The 16,044-nt window shown below is 38.6% G+C and overlaps 4 protein-coding genes across 5 annotated transcripts; 2 read left to right on the forward strand and 2 right to left on the reverse strand.

Moving 5' to 3' along the window:
• The first annotated feature begins 3,042 nt into the window (after nt 1–3,042).
• On the forward strand, nt 3,043–5,837 carry LOC106296746 (pentatricopeptide repeat-containing protein At1g52620-like). The gene has a single exon (XM_013732970.1). It carries the CDS (start codon nt 3,147–3,149, stop codon nt 5,559–5,561), a length of 2,415 nt encoding a protein of 804 aa, XP_013588424.1. The 5' UTR covers nt 3,043–3,146; the 3' UTR covers nt 5,562–5,837.
• Nucleotides 5,838–6,687: 850 nt separating this feature from the next.
• On the reverse strand, nt 6,688–9,255 carry LOC106300837 (uncharacterized protein At1g04910). Of its 2 annotated transcripts, none has more exons than XM_013737073.1 (6): nt 8,577–9,255; nt 8,348–8,427; nt 8,035–8,105; nt 7,864–7,952; nt 7,571–7,792; nt 6,688–7,508 (listed from the first exon to the last, which is right to left on the reverse strand). In XM_013737073.1, the coding sequence occupies exons 1-6, from the start codon at nt 8,699–8,701 to the stop codon at nt 6,776–6,778; spliced, it is 1,320 nt and encodes a 439-aa protein (XP_013592527.1). In that variant the 5' UTR covers nt 8,702–9,255; the 3' UTR covers nt 6,688–6,775. The 2 variants fall into 2 exon arrangements, with proteins under 2 accessions (XP_013592527.1, XP_013592528.1); XM_013737074.1 differs by having other exon boundaries at nt 8,035–8,139; nt 8,577–9,251.
• On the forward strand, nt 8,924–12,166 carry LOC106297349. The gene is made up of 6 exons (XM_013733610.1): nt 8,924–9,704; nt 9,834–10,275; nt 10,697–10,863; nt 10,927–11,041; nt 11,144–11,336; nt 11,438–12,166. The coding sequence occupies exons 1-6, from the start codon at nt 8,924–8,926 to the stop codon at nt 12,164–12,166; spliced, it is 2,427 nt and encodes an 808-aa protein (XP_013589064.1).
• Nucleotides 12,167–14,120: 1,954 nt separating this feature from the next.
• On the reverse strand, nt 14,121–16,044 carry LOC106298590 (pentatricopeptide repeat-containing protein At1g52640, mitochondrial). The gene has a single exon (XM_013734725.1). The coding sequence runs from the start codon at nt 16,033–16,035 to the stop codon at nt 14,434–14,436; it is 1,602 nt and encodes a 533-aa protein (XP_013590179.1). The 5' UTR covers nt 16,036–16,044; the 3' UTR covers nt 14,121–14,433.

Raw genomic sequence — 16,044 nt, forward strand, 5'->3', positions numbered from 1 at the left:
TTAAAAAAATTACATTTCCCTAGAAAAATATTTTAAAGATATAATTTTAAAATAAGTTAACCAATTATAAAAAAAACTGTAAAATCTAATTGGTTGAACAGTTTCCAATAAAGTTAAAATTAACCTTAAAATCTCTAAACTTCCTCAAAATCTCAAAACTTCATGTAAATTGAAACAAAACAAACCTTCTAAAACATCATCTATATTGAAATGGAGGGAGTATATCATTTATGTACATCCTATTTTTTTGTCCATTATTTCTTAAACATCTTGAAATAAGTGATGCTAATTAATAATAAACTTTTGGTTCGCAAAAAAAAATCAAATTTGTCTAATTATCGCTTAATTTGTCTAACTGATATATGTATTTCTCAATTCTAAAAAAAATAATGTATAATATTGTATTACATTATTTAAAAAATATAAAATAAGACTACATAACATAAATATATTTTTTAAATTTTCTTCGTGGAAATCATTATGTTGTTTGATTTTTGTACTTGATTCACATATTTGCATAGATATTTGTGATAGATGAATAACTATATTTTTATTATCAGTAAATAATATATATTTATTATATAATATAAAAAAATGAAATTATTTACTTTTTAAACAACTTGTCTCATGTTGGGGAGTTGGTTATAGACATATCATATTCGAATGAGACATTTTTACAGTTATCAAATCTTCATCACCAGCCTCTATAGCCTCTCTATCAGATATACCGACATAGCCGTCAGTTTCATCATCCTCTTCTGAAAGTTGCACTTCTTCATTGATGATCTCCACATGTAGAACATTTCTACACATCTCGTGATTTACTTGCAGTAGATAACAAAAAAATGTCTTCATCATTCCAGATGTATGATGGCTTGTACTATTTGCATAGATATTTGTGATAAATGAATAACTATATTTTTATTATTAGTAAATAATATATATTTATTATATAATATAAGAAAAATGAAATTATTTACTTTAAAAAAAATTTGTCTCATGTTGGAGACTCAGTTATAGACATATCATATTCGAAGGAGAGATTTTTACAGTTATCAATCTTCTTGACGGTCAAAAAACAAATCTGAATATCAAAAAAATATCTCATACGATCTCTTTATGGAATAACTGCTCTGAAGAAATTGAATTAAAGCATAAAAAATGACTGGAAATGGATGTGCAGATGTGTTATCTAAGTGAGCTTTACAAAGTACTATTCATAGTTCATATATCATTTATGTCCATCCTATTTTTCTGTCCATCATTTCTTAAACATCTTGAAATAACTCATGCTAATTAATAATAAACTTTTGGCTGGCAAAAAAAATCAAATTTGTCTAATTATCGCTTAAATATTTTATTAATATTGTCTAAGAAGATTTCAAGTGATATCATAGTTTAGTTTTTATTAGTTTTTTTTTGTTAATTTTTTGAGTTTTTTGTATTTACGATTTTTTTTTCCATATTAAGCTTCTATTTCTTTCACATAATTGATATATATATATATATTAAACTTCTATTTCTTTCACAGAATTGATATATATATATGTCATAAAAAATATCATCAAATCAGTTTTACTTATTTATTATTTTGTTTTTAATGAAAATATACTTTTTAAATAATTTAATTAAAAATAAAATTATATATTAATTTGCTGTATTCAAACAATTTGATTGATTTAATTAATTTGCTTTGGTGGATAACTTAAAAAGTTTTCGTATGAATCGGAGAAAGCAAGCTTATGTTGTTATATTATATTTATTTGTGTATATAGAATCTATATATAATGCTAGTATAATAAAGAAAAAACATTATCTTTTTTTGTAACTTGAAAAAGATACATTATTACAATTTAAAATTAATAAAAATTGAATAAAATGGTAATTAAATATTTGTAAATCTAATTGTTTTTTATCTTGTTTAGTTGGATTCATGAGTAGAAATCGATAGGTTAAGCAAATGTTTCAAAATTTGTTGTATTATTGTTTTGTCTATAAATTACAAAATTTATTGAATTGATATATTTAATTATTGCACTCTTAAATAATATTTTATTAAGACATTAGAGAACTTGAGTTGTTTTGTCAAAATTATACAAAAATCTATGTTTTTTCATATTTGTCACGAAAATTTATATGTTAAACTTATTTTTACAAAATTCTTAACTTTGTCACGAAAAACAAAAATCTATGTTTTTTCATATTTGACAATGTTCTAACACTTTCAAAGAATATATTAGCTTTGTCACTTACTTTTTTTTTTTTTTACAAAACAAAGTATCGGAGTCTTGAAAGTTGAATTCATATTATTGTAATTGTACATAAGAGTTTGTGATTACATAATTAATGATTCTTGTATATGTGTCCAAGAAAGTTTCAATGGCTTAGTGGTAACTGCCATATATTTATGTCATACTAACCCGGGTTCGATCATTTTCTTCGCATTGTTTTTTCATTTTTTACGAAAAATAAATGAGATGACGTGAAAACTTCGGGTTCTCTGATTTGTTGATTTTCCTATCCTACGTGGACACCCTCTCCTTGGCTTATATCCCCATTTTAGTATTGTATTTTTTACGAAAAATAATTGAGATGATGTGAAAATTTTGGGTTCTCTGATTGGTTGATTTTCCTATCTTACGTGGATACCCTCTCCATGGCTTATATCCCCTTTTAGTATTGTATATTGATTTTTTGATATTTTGTCAAAATATTGATGTCTATTAGACTTTACTTTTCCTTTTTCGAGTCTATCCGAACTGATCAGATACAAAAGTTCAAAAAAAAAAAAACAACTCGACCGAACTCAAGTGGTTCTTATTGATCACATACCGGAACATAGTCATACCAAATAAAACTTCTGAACGAATCCGATTTTTCGGTTTAATCTGAAACAAATCTAGTGTTACTCTGAAACATTGAAAAACCGAATGAATCTTCTGAACCTGCTGCTACCAAAAAGTTGAATGTGAAAAAAAGAATTACGAATCAACACGAAAGATGACTTGAATGCAAAAGTTTCGGTTTTGGGTTAGTCTGAAATAAATCTAGATGTTAGGCCTATCTGAGATTAAAAACACACTTGGACTGCTCTCCCCTTAACGAAATCAAACAACGACGTTGACAAAATTAAAACGAACAATCAAATGTCTAAAACCCTTCTCTCTCGCATCAAACCCCTCACCACTCCTCCTCATTCTCCGATCACTCCCAAGCTCAAAAAACAAGTAAGCGACACCGTACACCTCCTCAGAACCAATCCAAACTGGTCCAACCTCCTCGACGACCAACTTGTCGACATCTCTCCTTTCGTTTTCGATCGAATCCGCGACGACGTCGAAGCCGGGGTCAAGCTCTTCGATTGGCTATCGAATCGGAAGAAAGACGAGCTCTTTGCAAATGGGTTTGCTTGTTCCTCGTTCCTAAACCTCTTAGCGAGACACAGAGTCTTCAACGAGATCGAATACGTATTGGGTAATCTCAGAAAAGAGAATGTGAAGGTTACTCATGAAGCTCTGAGCCATGTTCTTCACGCTTATGCTGAGTCCGAGCGTTTGGATAAAGCTTTGGAGGTTTATAATTATGTAATTGAATTGTACGGGACAGTGCCTGATGTGATTGCTTGCAACTCGCTGTTGAGTTTGTTAGTGAAAAGGAAGAGACTTGGAGATGCACGGAAGGTGTATGACGAAATGCGTGAGAGAGGTGATAATTACAGCACTTGTATATTGCTCAAAGGTATGTGTAGCGAAGGGAAGGTAGAAGAAGGTAGGAAGCTGATTGAAGAGCGATGGGGGAAAGGTTGTGTTCCGAATATTGTGTTTTACAACACCATCATTAGTGGATACTGCAAGATGGCTGATGTTGAGAACGCGAGTCTGGTTTTCAAGGAGTTGAAGTCCAAGGGGTTTATGCCGACTTTGGAGACTTTTGGGGCGATGATTAATGGGTTCTGCAAGAAAGGGGATTTCGTGGCGAGTGATCGGCTTTTGAAGGAAGTGAAAGAAAGGGGTTTAGTTGTCAGTGTTTGGTTTCTGAACAATATTATGGATGCTAAGTATAGGCATGGTTTAAAGGTTGAAGTAGCTGAGAGTATACGGTGGATAGTAGCTAATGGTTGCAAGCCTGATATAGCAACATATAATATTTTGATCAATCGTTTATGTAAAGAAGGTAGGATGGAAGATGCTGTTGGGATTTTGGATGAAGCTGCAAAGAGAGGGTTGGTTCGGAACAATATAACCTATGCCCCTCTAATACAAGGTTATTGCAGAGTCAAAGAGTATGATATTGCTTCTAAGTTGCTTCTGCAGATGGCTGAGAGAGGTTGCAAACCAGATATAGTTACGTATGGGATTCTTATCCATGGTCTTGTCGCTTCAGGTCATATGGATGATGCAATTAAGATGAAAGGTAAAATGATAGAGAGAGGAGTTTCACCGGATGCTGCCATCTACAATATGTTGATGAGTGGGTTGTGTAAGAGAGGTGGGTTTTCATCTGCCAAGCTCCTCTTCTTGGAGATGTTAGACCGGAAAATTTCACCGGATGCTTATGTGTATGCTACCCTCATAGATGGATTCATCAGAAGCGGTGATTTTGAGGAAGCAAAGAAGGTTTCCTCTCTCTCAATTGAAAAGGGTGTGAAGGTTGATGTCGTGCACCACAACGCTATGATAAAGGGGTTTTGCAGATCCGGAATGTTGAATGAGGCATTGATGTGTATGAATAGGATGACCGAAGAAAGACTTGTACCTGATGAGTTCACTTATTCCACAATCATCGATGGGTACGTGAAGCAACAGGATATGACTACCGCCTTAAAGATTTTTCGAGACATGGGTAAGACCAAGTGTAAGCCAAACGTGGTGACTTACTCATCTCTTGTTAATGGATTTTGTTGCCAAGGAGATTTCAAAAGGGCTGAAGAGACTTTCAAAGAGATGCAATCTTGTGGTCTTGTCCCTAACGTTGTTACCTACACAACGCTCATAAGAAGTTTTGCTAAAGATGGTAGTACACTTGGGAAAGCGGTTTACTATTGGGAGCTAATGCTGAGAAACAAGTGTGTGCCTAATGAAGTTACCTTCAACTGTCTGCTTGAGGGGTTTGTGAAGAAAGAATCTGGAGAAGTTGTTTCTGAACCAATGGGGTCTAACGAGGGAGAAAGATCTCTATTTCTTGAGTTTTTCTATAAGTTGAAATCAGATGGGTGGTCAGACCATGCTGCTGCTTACAACTCTGTCATCGCTTCTCTATCTGTACATGGAATGGTGAAGACTGCTTGCAGGTTTCAGGATAGGATGGTGAAGAAAGGCTTCTCTCCTGATCCTGTTTCGTTTGTTGCTATATTACATGGTTTTTGTGTGGTTGGGGATTCAAAGCAATGGAAGGACTCAGTCTTCTGTAATCTGGACGAAAAAGATCTTGAAGTGGCTGCTAGGTATTCACTCGTTTTAGCGCGACACTTTCCTCAAGCAGTGACCTCTGAAGCCTCAAGTATGTTACATTTTATGGCTAAAAACACAGACACCAGAAAACCTGAGAATTATAGAATCTGATTTGCAGAGCCGGTCTTGGATGCAAAGCACATCAATCATGTGCTAACGATCACTTGGTGTTCGGTTGGTTTTGTTTCTTGAGCTATTTGTCATATGTAGTGGGTTCGGTTCTTCTAGGCCGCTTTAATTTTTCTTATACGTTCTTTTGCTACATTTTTTTTGTAGAAACGTGGTAATTATGACTGTACTTAAACGACAAAAGAGAGTTAGATCATTAGATCGTCAACTAAAACCAGTTGCAATTCAACTCTTTTCCATAGTGAGGTTCTCTTTCTTTTTTCAGTGTTCCTTTTTTGTTTTGTTTATTGCAATGAGTTATGTTTGTAAGTTGTAAAGAGGGTACAGATTAGGAAACTGAACCTAATTAATTGTTAAATTTAGCCATGGACAAAAAAACCGGAACCAAACGAAATACCCAGAACCGAAATTGGACTAAAACTTTCAAATACCTGAATAGTTTATATATTTCAGAATCTGAAATAACCAAACCAAACCGGAACAAACCAAAAACCGAACGATACCTGAATATATAAAATTATTAGTTTTATATACATATAATATAATTAAATATATATTTACAATATAGAAATCTATTTAAATATCCAAAAATAGTCAAAGAAAACTAAAATTCAAATTATCATAAAATATCTAAATTATCCAAAAATATTTAGATATTTTTATCCAATATATCTATAGTAATTTAATCCGAAATATCCGAGACTTTTGTCTGAGTTATCCTAATTGTTCAAAGTTTTACCCTAAATACCCTATTTAACCTGGATTGTCCGAACTACCCAACTACCTAAAATAACCGTACCCGAACCAGGAGGGCTCTGCTGATTTGCTGCTGAATGAAGACAAAAGACTGATCTCAGGATTCTATTGTTTTTGTATTTGCAAACAGGAGCGTTTCTCAAAAGTCGATACTCAATAGTACATGAACAAAGTGTTCTTGTTTAGAAACGTTGTGTCAACTAAAGAATGAAGTAAGAAAATAATCTTACTATTTGCCAACAACTAAAGAAACGTTGTGTCAACAACTATTCCCCGCTGATTTGCTGCTGAATGAAGACAAGAAACTGATCTCAGGATGTACACTATTGTTTCTATATTTGCAAACATGAGCGTTTCTCAAAGTCAATAGTACATGAACAAAGTGTTGTTGTTACAAACGTTGTGTCAACTCAAGAATGAAGTAAGAAAATAATCTTGCATTACAGCTCAAATTCACAGAAGCAATCAGGCAAAGCAAAACCTCTACCGATTGCAAAATCGTTTTTATGAACTTCCCAAAGAGCACTCTTCAGCTCAGCGCCTCCAAGCCCCTGAGAAGTGAGTTCCGCAAATGCCTTTCTGCTCAGGAACAGAGTGTTATGCATCCCTTTATACGTTCGCATAGCTGCAACTATCTTATCCATGTTTCCAAAGTAAGTAGCCACGTACGCGTCACTGCTGATGGAGACATGATAGTCCAACGCAGCTTTTGTGTTTCCATGCATTCTGGTGAAATCCTCTCGGTTAAGTAAAGCAGACTTTGTGTAGACGTTTGTGTAAACGGACGTGAAACCTTCCATCTCCATCAGACCGTCTCCAGCTGCTAAGTATATGTTTGTGTTCGTTGGGACGTTGAGTGACTGCAGCATCAGAGCTGTTTCGTTGGGAGTCAGAGGGCATTTGCCTCGCTTCCTCCAGATCTGAGCTAGCTCTCCTGTCCATGGCTTCCTGTCCACACGAGCGGCTTCAATGGCGGAGACGGATGAAGGAGAGAGGTTTTGGTATTCGCATTGGCTGTACGCTACCATGTCTGGTTCGAATCTGAGGTGAAGAGACAAGAAGGGTTTGGCGATAGCATCGAAAAGCTCGATGGCTTTCTTCTCCAAGGAACTGGTGAGGCGTAGAGCTGAGTAACAAGCTTGACATAGAGTGGCTTTTGCATACTGGGGATACCTGGAAACACATTAGTGTAAGAAACTTGACAAAGAGAAGATAGACTAGAGTTAGAAAGTCACCTGTCTCTACGTTGGCTCATTGCTGGTGTGAAAGAAATGTAATGGTGTTCCAACAAAGATGGAAGAACACTCTCAATGTAATCAAATTGACCTTTCCTTTTGCTACAATCTACTCTGAATGGTTCTTTTGATTCAATACCTTTTGGTAGCTCTTTTACCACGTTGATAAAACCACTCATCTTTTGGATGAAGTAGTCTACATCAAACACATCTGCAAACCCACTGCACCAAGAGCATCACTGACGTTTTAATCATCTTTACTTGATCCAAACAACAAAACACATGAGCCTAACCTTGACTCGTTCCAGTACGCAGCCACCTCAAACTTTGGTAGAACAAGTGTAGCGTTCAGCAAACGAGCAATCCCAACACCATCACATAGCTGCAAGCATTATTATCACATCATCAACCAATACAAGTTAAACACATTCAGTAGACTCTCATGCTTTCGCAGATGTACTTACATCGCGTCTCATCTGATTGAGGCCGCCATAGCAATCAACACGGATGTATCCATTAGTTTGAGCTGGTAGAGCTGCAGGATTTGAACAAAAAACCAAAGCAGTTGTCTGCAATGAAGACCCATCACAAAGCTCAGAGAAGTAAACTCTCACTAGTCACTACAAGTATTCTACATTCTACCCAACTAAGAAAAAGTCTTCTCTTTTGTTACTGTAACCACATAACAGACAAGAACCTATCAATGGAACAAAATTAGGGAAAACTGTTTTCAACTCAAAAAAACTTAGGAGAATGATAAGACAAGAGAGTGCATACGAGTGAGATGTCCTTGTAACCACCATTTGCAAGGCCTCCACTCCATTGTCCTCTTGACACTCCATATTACAGAACCACCCCTGCAGCAGACAATCACCAAATCAAATATTACTTGAAGAAAACTCATGTAAGATTATACTGATTTTTGTCCATCTTTAGCACGCAAAAAGACAACATTTTGAATGCTACCCAATACTCTAATTGAAGATTAGGGAGACGAAACACTTACAGTGATGAACTGGAAGGTACCGGAATCTGGAGGAAGTGTGGCGAGGGAGATAGAATGATAATGACGAGGAGAAGAGAGAAAGTTATGACGAAGACGAAGAGTGGCTTCACCGGAGATGCAATCATTTGATGGGCTTTTCAAATTCAACTCTTCAGATCGGAGCTTGCAATAGTGTATCAGATCTATTAAAGCTTCGCACTTTCGTCGTCGGTGGCAGAAACTCTGTTTCACCAAAGAAACTCTGTTTTCCACACCTTCTTTTTCATTTAAAAGGTCTCCGTGAGAGAGAGGCGATTTTCAAAGCGGTTGGAGATTCCGAAGGCGACGGCTCTAGGGTTCGATTTCCTATGGATTCGGCGTCTCCGCCGGGCCATATCAACTCTCCGATGAGAGCTGAAAATGATCGGAAGGAGGTTCAAGGGTTGGATTCGTTGAAGAAGGGTTTAGAGGTGGATCAAGTGAGATCGGTAGATTCGAAGGGAGCTTCCTGGGTTGAGGTGGCTCAGGAGAAGAAAGTTCTGAAGAAGTACGATGTTGAGGTATCGAGCAAGGATGGCATACACAAGGTGGAGATTCCGGATGAGGTCTTGGAGAATTCTACTCCGCTTTGGGAAGATTTTGTTGTTGGCAAATTTTTGGATCTAGCTTTTCACGTTGCTAAGGTCCATATGGTTCTTAACAAGATTTGGAAGTATGGTGACTCTACAACAAAAGTGGATGTCTATGAGGTCAATCCCACAACGATGAGATTCAAGGTCTCGAGCCAAAAAGCTAGAGAAAAGATTTTTCGTCGGGGTATGTGGAACATCGCATGCGTTCCAATGGTTGTCACAAAATGGACACCGAGATCTGAGGAAGAGAAACGGGAAGAGGAAGCGATTCCTATGTGGGTGCATTTGGAGAAGGTTCCACTCCATATGTACTCATGGGAAGGGATCAGTTTCTTCACAAGTACGGTGGGTTATCCGGTAAAGCTACATCCAGAAACCATTGCTTGTACGAATCTAGAAGTGGCGAAGGTGTTTGTGAAAGTGGATGTCTCTAAGCTTCTCCCGAAAAAAATCACTTTCTCAAAGGATAAGAAGCAATTTTCAGTGAAGTACTATTACCCTTGGTTGCCGGCTAGATGTAAAACGTGTGATAAATGAGGCCATGGTGAAGCAGTCTGTGCAACTAAAGGAAAGAAGCGAAAGGAGGATAACCGGGTTCTGGTGCAAGATAGTAGTGTTGTGAAAGTGGTTCATTCCTTGAATGAAGTGTCTGAGAAGGAAGTTGTACCAGAAGTGGAAAGTAATGAGGAAATAAATAGTCTGTCTATGGTAGAAGAAAGTATGCAGAGTGAAGATAAAATTGAGAGAGTTAGTAACGGAGTAATGGAACATGAGGAGGGCAAAGGTGGTGGGGAGAAAGTGAAAGCATGGTCGCTAGTCTCTCCGGGAAAAATAGGAAGAATGTATGTGTCACCTACGAATGATTCTGAGATTCAGATATCTGCATCTAAATTCTCGATTCTGCGTATGAATGAAGAGGAAGAGGGGGAGATAATATCTGATGAACAACGCCAGGAAGATACTGAAATGGATGATGAGGATCTGATAGAAGAAAATGTTCTGGAGCAGCAAGTTAGAGAGGAGGTCAAAGCAGGGAGAAGAGGTCAGAAGGCTAAGCCTCTGGATGCAAATCCAGTTAAAAGCATAAGGTCTTCTCGACAAAAACACTAAAATGGCGAGCTTTTTCTGGAATGTACGCGGATTCAACAAAAATTTGAAGCAATCTATAGTACAAGAGTGGGTAAGAAATAATAATATGTATTTTGGGAGCATTTTGGAGACAAGGGTGAAGGAGAATAAGGCGGGTGGTATTTTAAAGAGGGTGTTTAAAGATTGGTTTTATTTGACTAACTATGAGCATAGTCAAGGAGAGAGAATTTGGTTGGTTTGGAAGGAAGATGTTTGTGTGACTCCGGTATTCAAGACAGATCAGTTCATCACCTGTTCAGTTTATCTACCAGATCAGGAGGAGTTCTTTTATACATGTGTTTATGCAAGTAATTTGGCTGAAGAAAGAAAGGAGTTGTGGGCTGATCTTTGTCACCATCAAGATTCTGCATTGTTTCGCAGCAAGGCTTGGATCATTGTAGGTGATTTTAATGAGATTCTGGATGCTACGGAGAGTTCGGGTTTTGATAGTCATGGTAGAATATCAAGTGGGATGAGAGATTTTCAAAGGATGGTTGTGCATTGTAATCTCTCTGATATGGGGTATCAGGGTCCTTTGTTCACATGGTGTAAGAAGCAGGAGGAAGGGGTAATTTGTAAAAAACTGGATAGAGTTTTTTTGAATGATGCAGCTTTGTTGAGATTTCCAAATGCGTACTCAGTCTTCGAATCTGGTGGCTGTTCTGATCACATGCGATGTAAGATTCAAGTTCTTCCTCCCAAAGAAAAGATGAAAAGGCCTTTTAAGTATGTAAACACGGTGGAGAATTTGCCAAGCTTTCTCCCGATGGTAAAAAATTATTAGGACTCCACTCAAAGATGATTTCACTCTACTTTTGCAATGTTTAGGTTCTCGAAGAAATTAAAGAATCTGAAGCCGGTTATTAGAGAGCTAGGAAGGGAGAAACTGGAAAATCTTACAAAGAAACCTAAGGAAGCTCATGCTATCTTGTGTGAGAAGCAGAAAGCTACTCTTATTAGTCCAAGTAATATCTCTATCCAAGAGGAAGCGAAGGCTATGAGAGGTGGCTCTTTGTTGCGGGTTTAGAAGAAGAGTTTCTTCAACAGAGAGCAAAGCTACACTGGTTGGAGAAGGGCGATCAGAATAACAAGACTTTCCACAATGCTATTACATCTCGTCAGGCACAGAACTCTATTCGAGAGATAAGATTTCATGATGGTAGTATTGTTACAAATCAGTCTGAAGTCAAAGCTGAAGCAGAAAGGTTTTTCTCAGAGTTTCTTAACCAGTCTCCTGATAATTATGAGGGCACCTCTACTGAAGAGTTACAAGAGATGATGGATTTTCGTTGTTCTGTGGAGGATTGTAGAATGTTGGAAAAGGAGGTTACAGAGGAGGAGATCTGTAGGGTGCTGTTTGATATGCCATCAAACAAGTCTCCTGGTCCAGACGGTTACCCAAGTGAATTTTTTAAAATTACTTGGCCGATTCTTGGACAAGATTTCACAGTTGCTGTCCAGTCAGTATTTCGATATGGATTCCTCCCCAAGGGAGTTAATTCGACGATATTGGCTTTGGTCTCCACGAAAACAGACTCAATGGAGATGAGAGACTATAGACCTACAGCATGTTGTAATGTTCTCTATAAGGTGGTGTCGAAAATACTCGCCAACAGACTCAAGCTGCTTCTCCTGAGAATCATTACAGAGAATCAGTCAGCTTTTATAAAAGGGAGACTCCTTATGGAGAATGTGCTTCTTGCATCAGAACTAGTCAAGGATTATCATAAAGAAGATGTCTCTCCTAGATGTGTGATGAAGATAGACATCTCAAAGGCATTTGACTCAGTACAGTGGGCTTTTGTACTGCAGATTCTGGAGGCATTGGGAGTTCCTGAGAAGTTCATTTGATGGATCAAACTATGCATCACTACTCCTTCGTTTTATGTACAAGTTAATGGGGAGTTGGCATGGTATTTCCAAAGCGTAAGAGGTCTGAGGCAGAGTTGTTCACTCTCCCCCTATCTATTTTTCTTGTGTATGAACGTTTTATCACATAAGATTGATAAAGCTGTGAGGGAGAAGAGATTCAAGTTCCATCCTCGCTGTCAAGCTCTTTCTCTAACTCATCTCTGCTTTGCAGATGATCTTATGGTATTTGTAGAAGGCACAAAAAGGTCTATTGAAGGAGCTTTATCAATGTTTGGGGAGTTTGCTAAGTGGTCAGGTTTGAACATCAGCATTGAGAAGTCAACTGTTTTCATGGCAGGAGTTGTTGAGGAAGAAAGAAGTCGTATTTTGAGAAACTTTCCTTTTCCTGAAGGTAAGCTCCATGTTCGCTATCTGGGGCTCCCGTTGATGGCTAAAACAATGAGTAAGCAAGACTATGTTCCTTTGGTGGAAAGAGTTCGTAGCAAGATCAGCACATGGACCTGTCGATTTCTCTCTTATGCCGGTCGGCTTCAGTTGATTACTGCGGTGCTTATGAGTATAGTAAATTTCTGGGCTGCGGTTTTCAGGCTTCCTAGCAAGTGTATGAAGGAGATAGAACAACTTTGTGCTTCTTTCCATTGGTATGGGCATGCACTCAAGTCTACTCGAGCAAAGGTAGCGTGGAGTGATATAAGTAAACCAAAAAATGAAGTTGGTTTGGTGATAAGAAGTTTAAAAGAGGTCAACAAGGTCTATGGGTTGAAGCTTATCTGGAGATTGTTGTCTGGAGACTCACTTTGGGGCAAGTGGATAAAGCTTTATTTGCTTAAGAAGAAGAGTTTTTGGGAAGTAAATGCTAGAAGTCAAGTTGGTTCCTGGATGTGGAGGAAGATATTGAAGATGAGAGATTTTGCAAAAAAATTCTATCACAAGGAAGTGGGTAATGGACGTCATACTTCGTTTTGGTTTGATAAGTGGTCAGAAAAGGGAATGTTGTTTGATCTTTTGGGTGATAGAGGCATTATTGATATGGGCGTGAGGAAAGAAGCTACTTTGGAGGATGATGTTTGGTGTATAAGGAGGAGAAGAAGGCACATAGATGTTATACTTAATGAGATAGAAGCTGAGTTGAGATTAGTAAAGGAGAAGATGAGACATAACGTGGAGGATAGTAATAAGTGGAAAGGAAAGTCAGGTTTTAAAGAGAAATTCTCAACTCATGAAACTTGGATGTTGCTTAGAGAAGCTTATGGTCAATGTCCTTGGGCAAAAGGTATTTGGTTTTCTAAGGCGACGCCAAAGTTTTCGTTCATCACTTGCCTAGCACTGTTAAATAGGCTTGCTACAATGGACAAAATTGCTAGATGGAGTTTGGGAGTTGATACATTGTGCGTACTTTGCAAGAATGCAGCAGAGACTAGAGACCATTTATTCTTTGATTGTGCTTACTCTTCTCAGCCTTGGGCGCATCTCACTCTTGGTATTCTTCGAAGCGACTACTCTATTGACTGGGATGCTAATGTGTCACTGATATCAGACAATTCTAGGGGTGTGAAGAGCACTTTCTGCGTGAGGTATTCATTCCAAGCCGCTGTGTTATGCGTTGTGGAGAGAAATGAATAGAATTAAGCATGGCGAGAAGCCTATGCCCATTACCATGCTATAGAAGCTTGTTGATAAGGGGATAAGGAATAAGCTTAGTCCGGGAAAAATGCAGAAGGGAAGAGGTATATGGTTGAGGGTCTCCAATATTGGTTTGAGACTAGAGTATAAATTTTTTTTTCCATGTTAGGAGTTTGTAGGTTCTTAAGTAAAGGATGAGAAGTTGTAATTTCATTTGAAAATGTCTATACTTTTACGTAAAAAGACTTTTTTGGTGAATAAAATTTAACATTCATTAAAAAAAAAAACTCACATATACTTCAAAAAGTGATTTATGGTCAAAACAAGAGGCGAGCCTTTAAATATTATGATCCAAAGAGAAACCGTTACAAGGATGGTCGAATATGGAGAAATTACAGACAAAAATAACACCATTCTAGAAGATATACTGCTACTGTTACATGAACCACGGTGAGAGTCGAGTCTCTTGTCTCTAAAACAACAGAGTCTAGTCTTTAGGCAACATTTCTCGCCATGTTTCTCCCATAAGCTCAGAGTCTCTTGTCTTTGTTTTCAGAAAACGTTCCTCACCGTTGATCAATCCAAGCTACTCCCTTAGCCTATCCAAATCTCTTTAACTTTTATTATTCATATGTTTCTCTTTCAAGCTCAGAGTCCTCATCTTCGCTTCCTTCACTTCTACGTCCAACTCTCCTCCTCCTCCCTCTCATCTCAACCGCCATTTCTCTAACCTTACAAGAACTGCTCCTCTCCATCTTCCCTGCCAAAACATCCACAACATCCATCTGCCCCCATCCCACAAGCCTGTTCCTCAACATCTCAACCGTCGTAGAATACGGCGGAATCCCATCATCAACCATCATCTCAAAGTACCTACAAGCTTCCTCCAGCTTCCCTTTCTTCCTCACCAGCCCATGGATCATCACGGTATAAGTAGCAACCGCCGGATAAAACTTCCTCTCGCTCATCCCTTCCCACATCTCCGTGGCGCGGTCGAACCTTCCAATCCTTATCAGCAGCTTGAGAACCATGTTGTAAGTGTGCCTATCTGGCAAACACTTTGTTCTGTCCATTCTAGAGATCAGATTCGTCGCTCGGTTCACCTCGCAGTGGTCGCAGTGGTATGCCATTATCGAATTGTAAGTCCAAGTGTCCGGATCAGCTCCTCTCTGAACCATCTCATCCAACATTAAATAAGCATCATCAATCTTCTCCTTCTTGCATAGCGTCTTTATAATATGGTTGTACGTGTACACATTGGGTACAAGCTCGTACCGTTTCATTCGATCGAGAACCTTATAAGCTGAATGAACATCGTCCGCGTCGCAGTACGCGTGGATGAAAATAGCGTAGCTGTACGCGTCCGGCTCGAGCCCGACCTTACCCATTTCTTGAAACATCTTATACGCTCCGTCGACATCCCCGGACTTGCACAGCGCGTCTAAAAGAGCGTTGTACGCAAGCAAATCAACTTGGCAGTTTCTATCGAGCATTTCATCGAACACCTTGCGTGCACCCGACGCGTCTCTCACTCTCGCCCAACCTCTCACTAAAATGCTATACGTCTTCGCGCTCGGCGCGAACCCGTAACAGTGTTTCGCCTTGTCGAAAACCTCCTGCGCTTGTTCGACATGCTTTCGATCGCAAAGCGAATGTAGAAGCTGGTCAAGATCATCAAAACTAGGCTTAACCCCAAACTCAACCATTCGATTAAAAGCTCGAATCGCCTCACTGGGTAAGTTAGCTCTGCTATAAGCTCTAAAGACGATCCAAAACACTTTAGGACCGATCTCAAAGTAGTTATACTCTCCCGCCTTGATCAAAAAGTCCCAAAGCAAAGCGAACTGCTTGCTGCTGCCGAGAATCTCGACCAAAATGTGGTAACTTTCCGAGCTGGGTTCGAAACCCGGGACTCGTCTCGCCCAGAGGAAGAATCTGTGGGCGGGGAAGCCGAGGTTTTTGCAGCGTTTCAAGACTTGTTCGATTAGGTTCGAGGAGAGTTTGGGAGAGTAGACAGTGAGGGTGTGTTCGAGGTCGTCTTTGGGGTTACGGTGATCGCTTAAAACGCGGGAGATTTCGTTTACTAGCTCTGGTGGTGGTGGTGGTGGTGGTGGTGGTGGTGGTGGGTCGTGTGGGAGAGTGGAGAAGAAGAAGCGTAATGAATTGGGTTTAGGGGGTTGGTGAAGAGTGGCGCGGACAAGAGAAGAAAATGTTCGAATCGCCATGTTTGTTGT

The sequence above is a fragment of the Brassica oleracea genome, chromosome C6, assembly GCF_000695525.1.
Source record: "Brassica oleracea var. oleracea cultivar TO1000 chromosome C6, BOL, whole genome shotgun sequence".
In the NCBI taxonomy this organism is placed as follows: Eukaryota; Viridiplantae; Streptophyta; class Magnoliopsida; order Brassicales; family Brassicaceae; genus Brassica; species Brassica oleracea.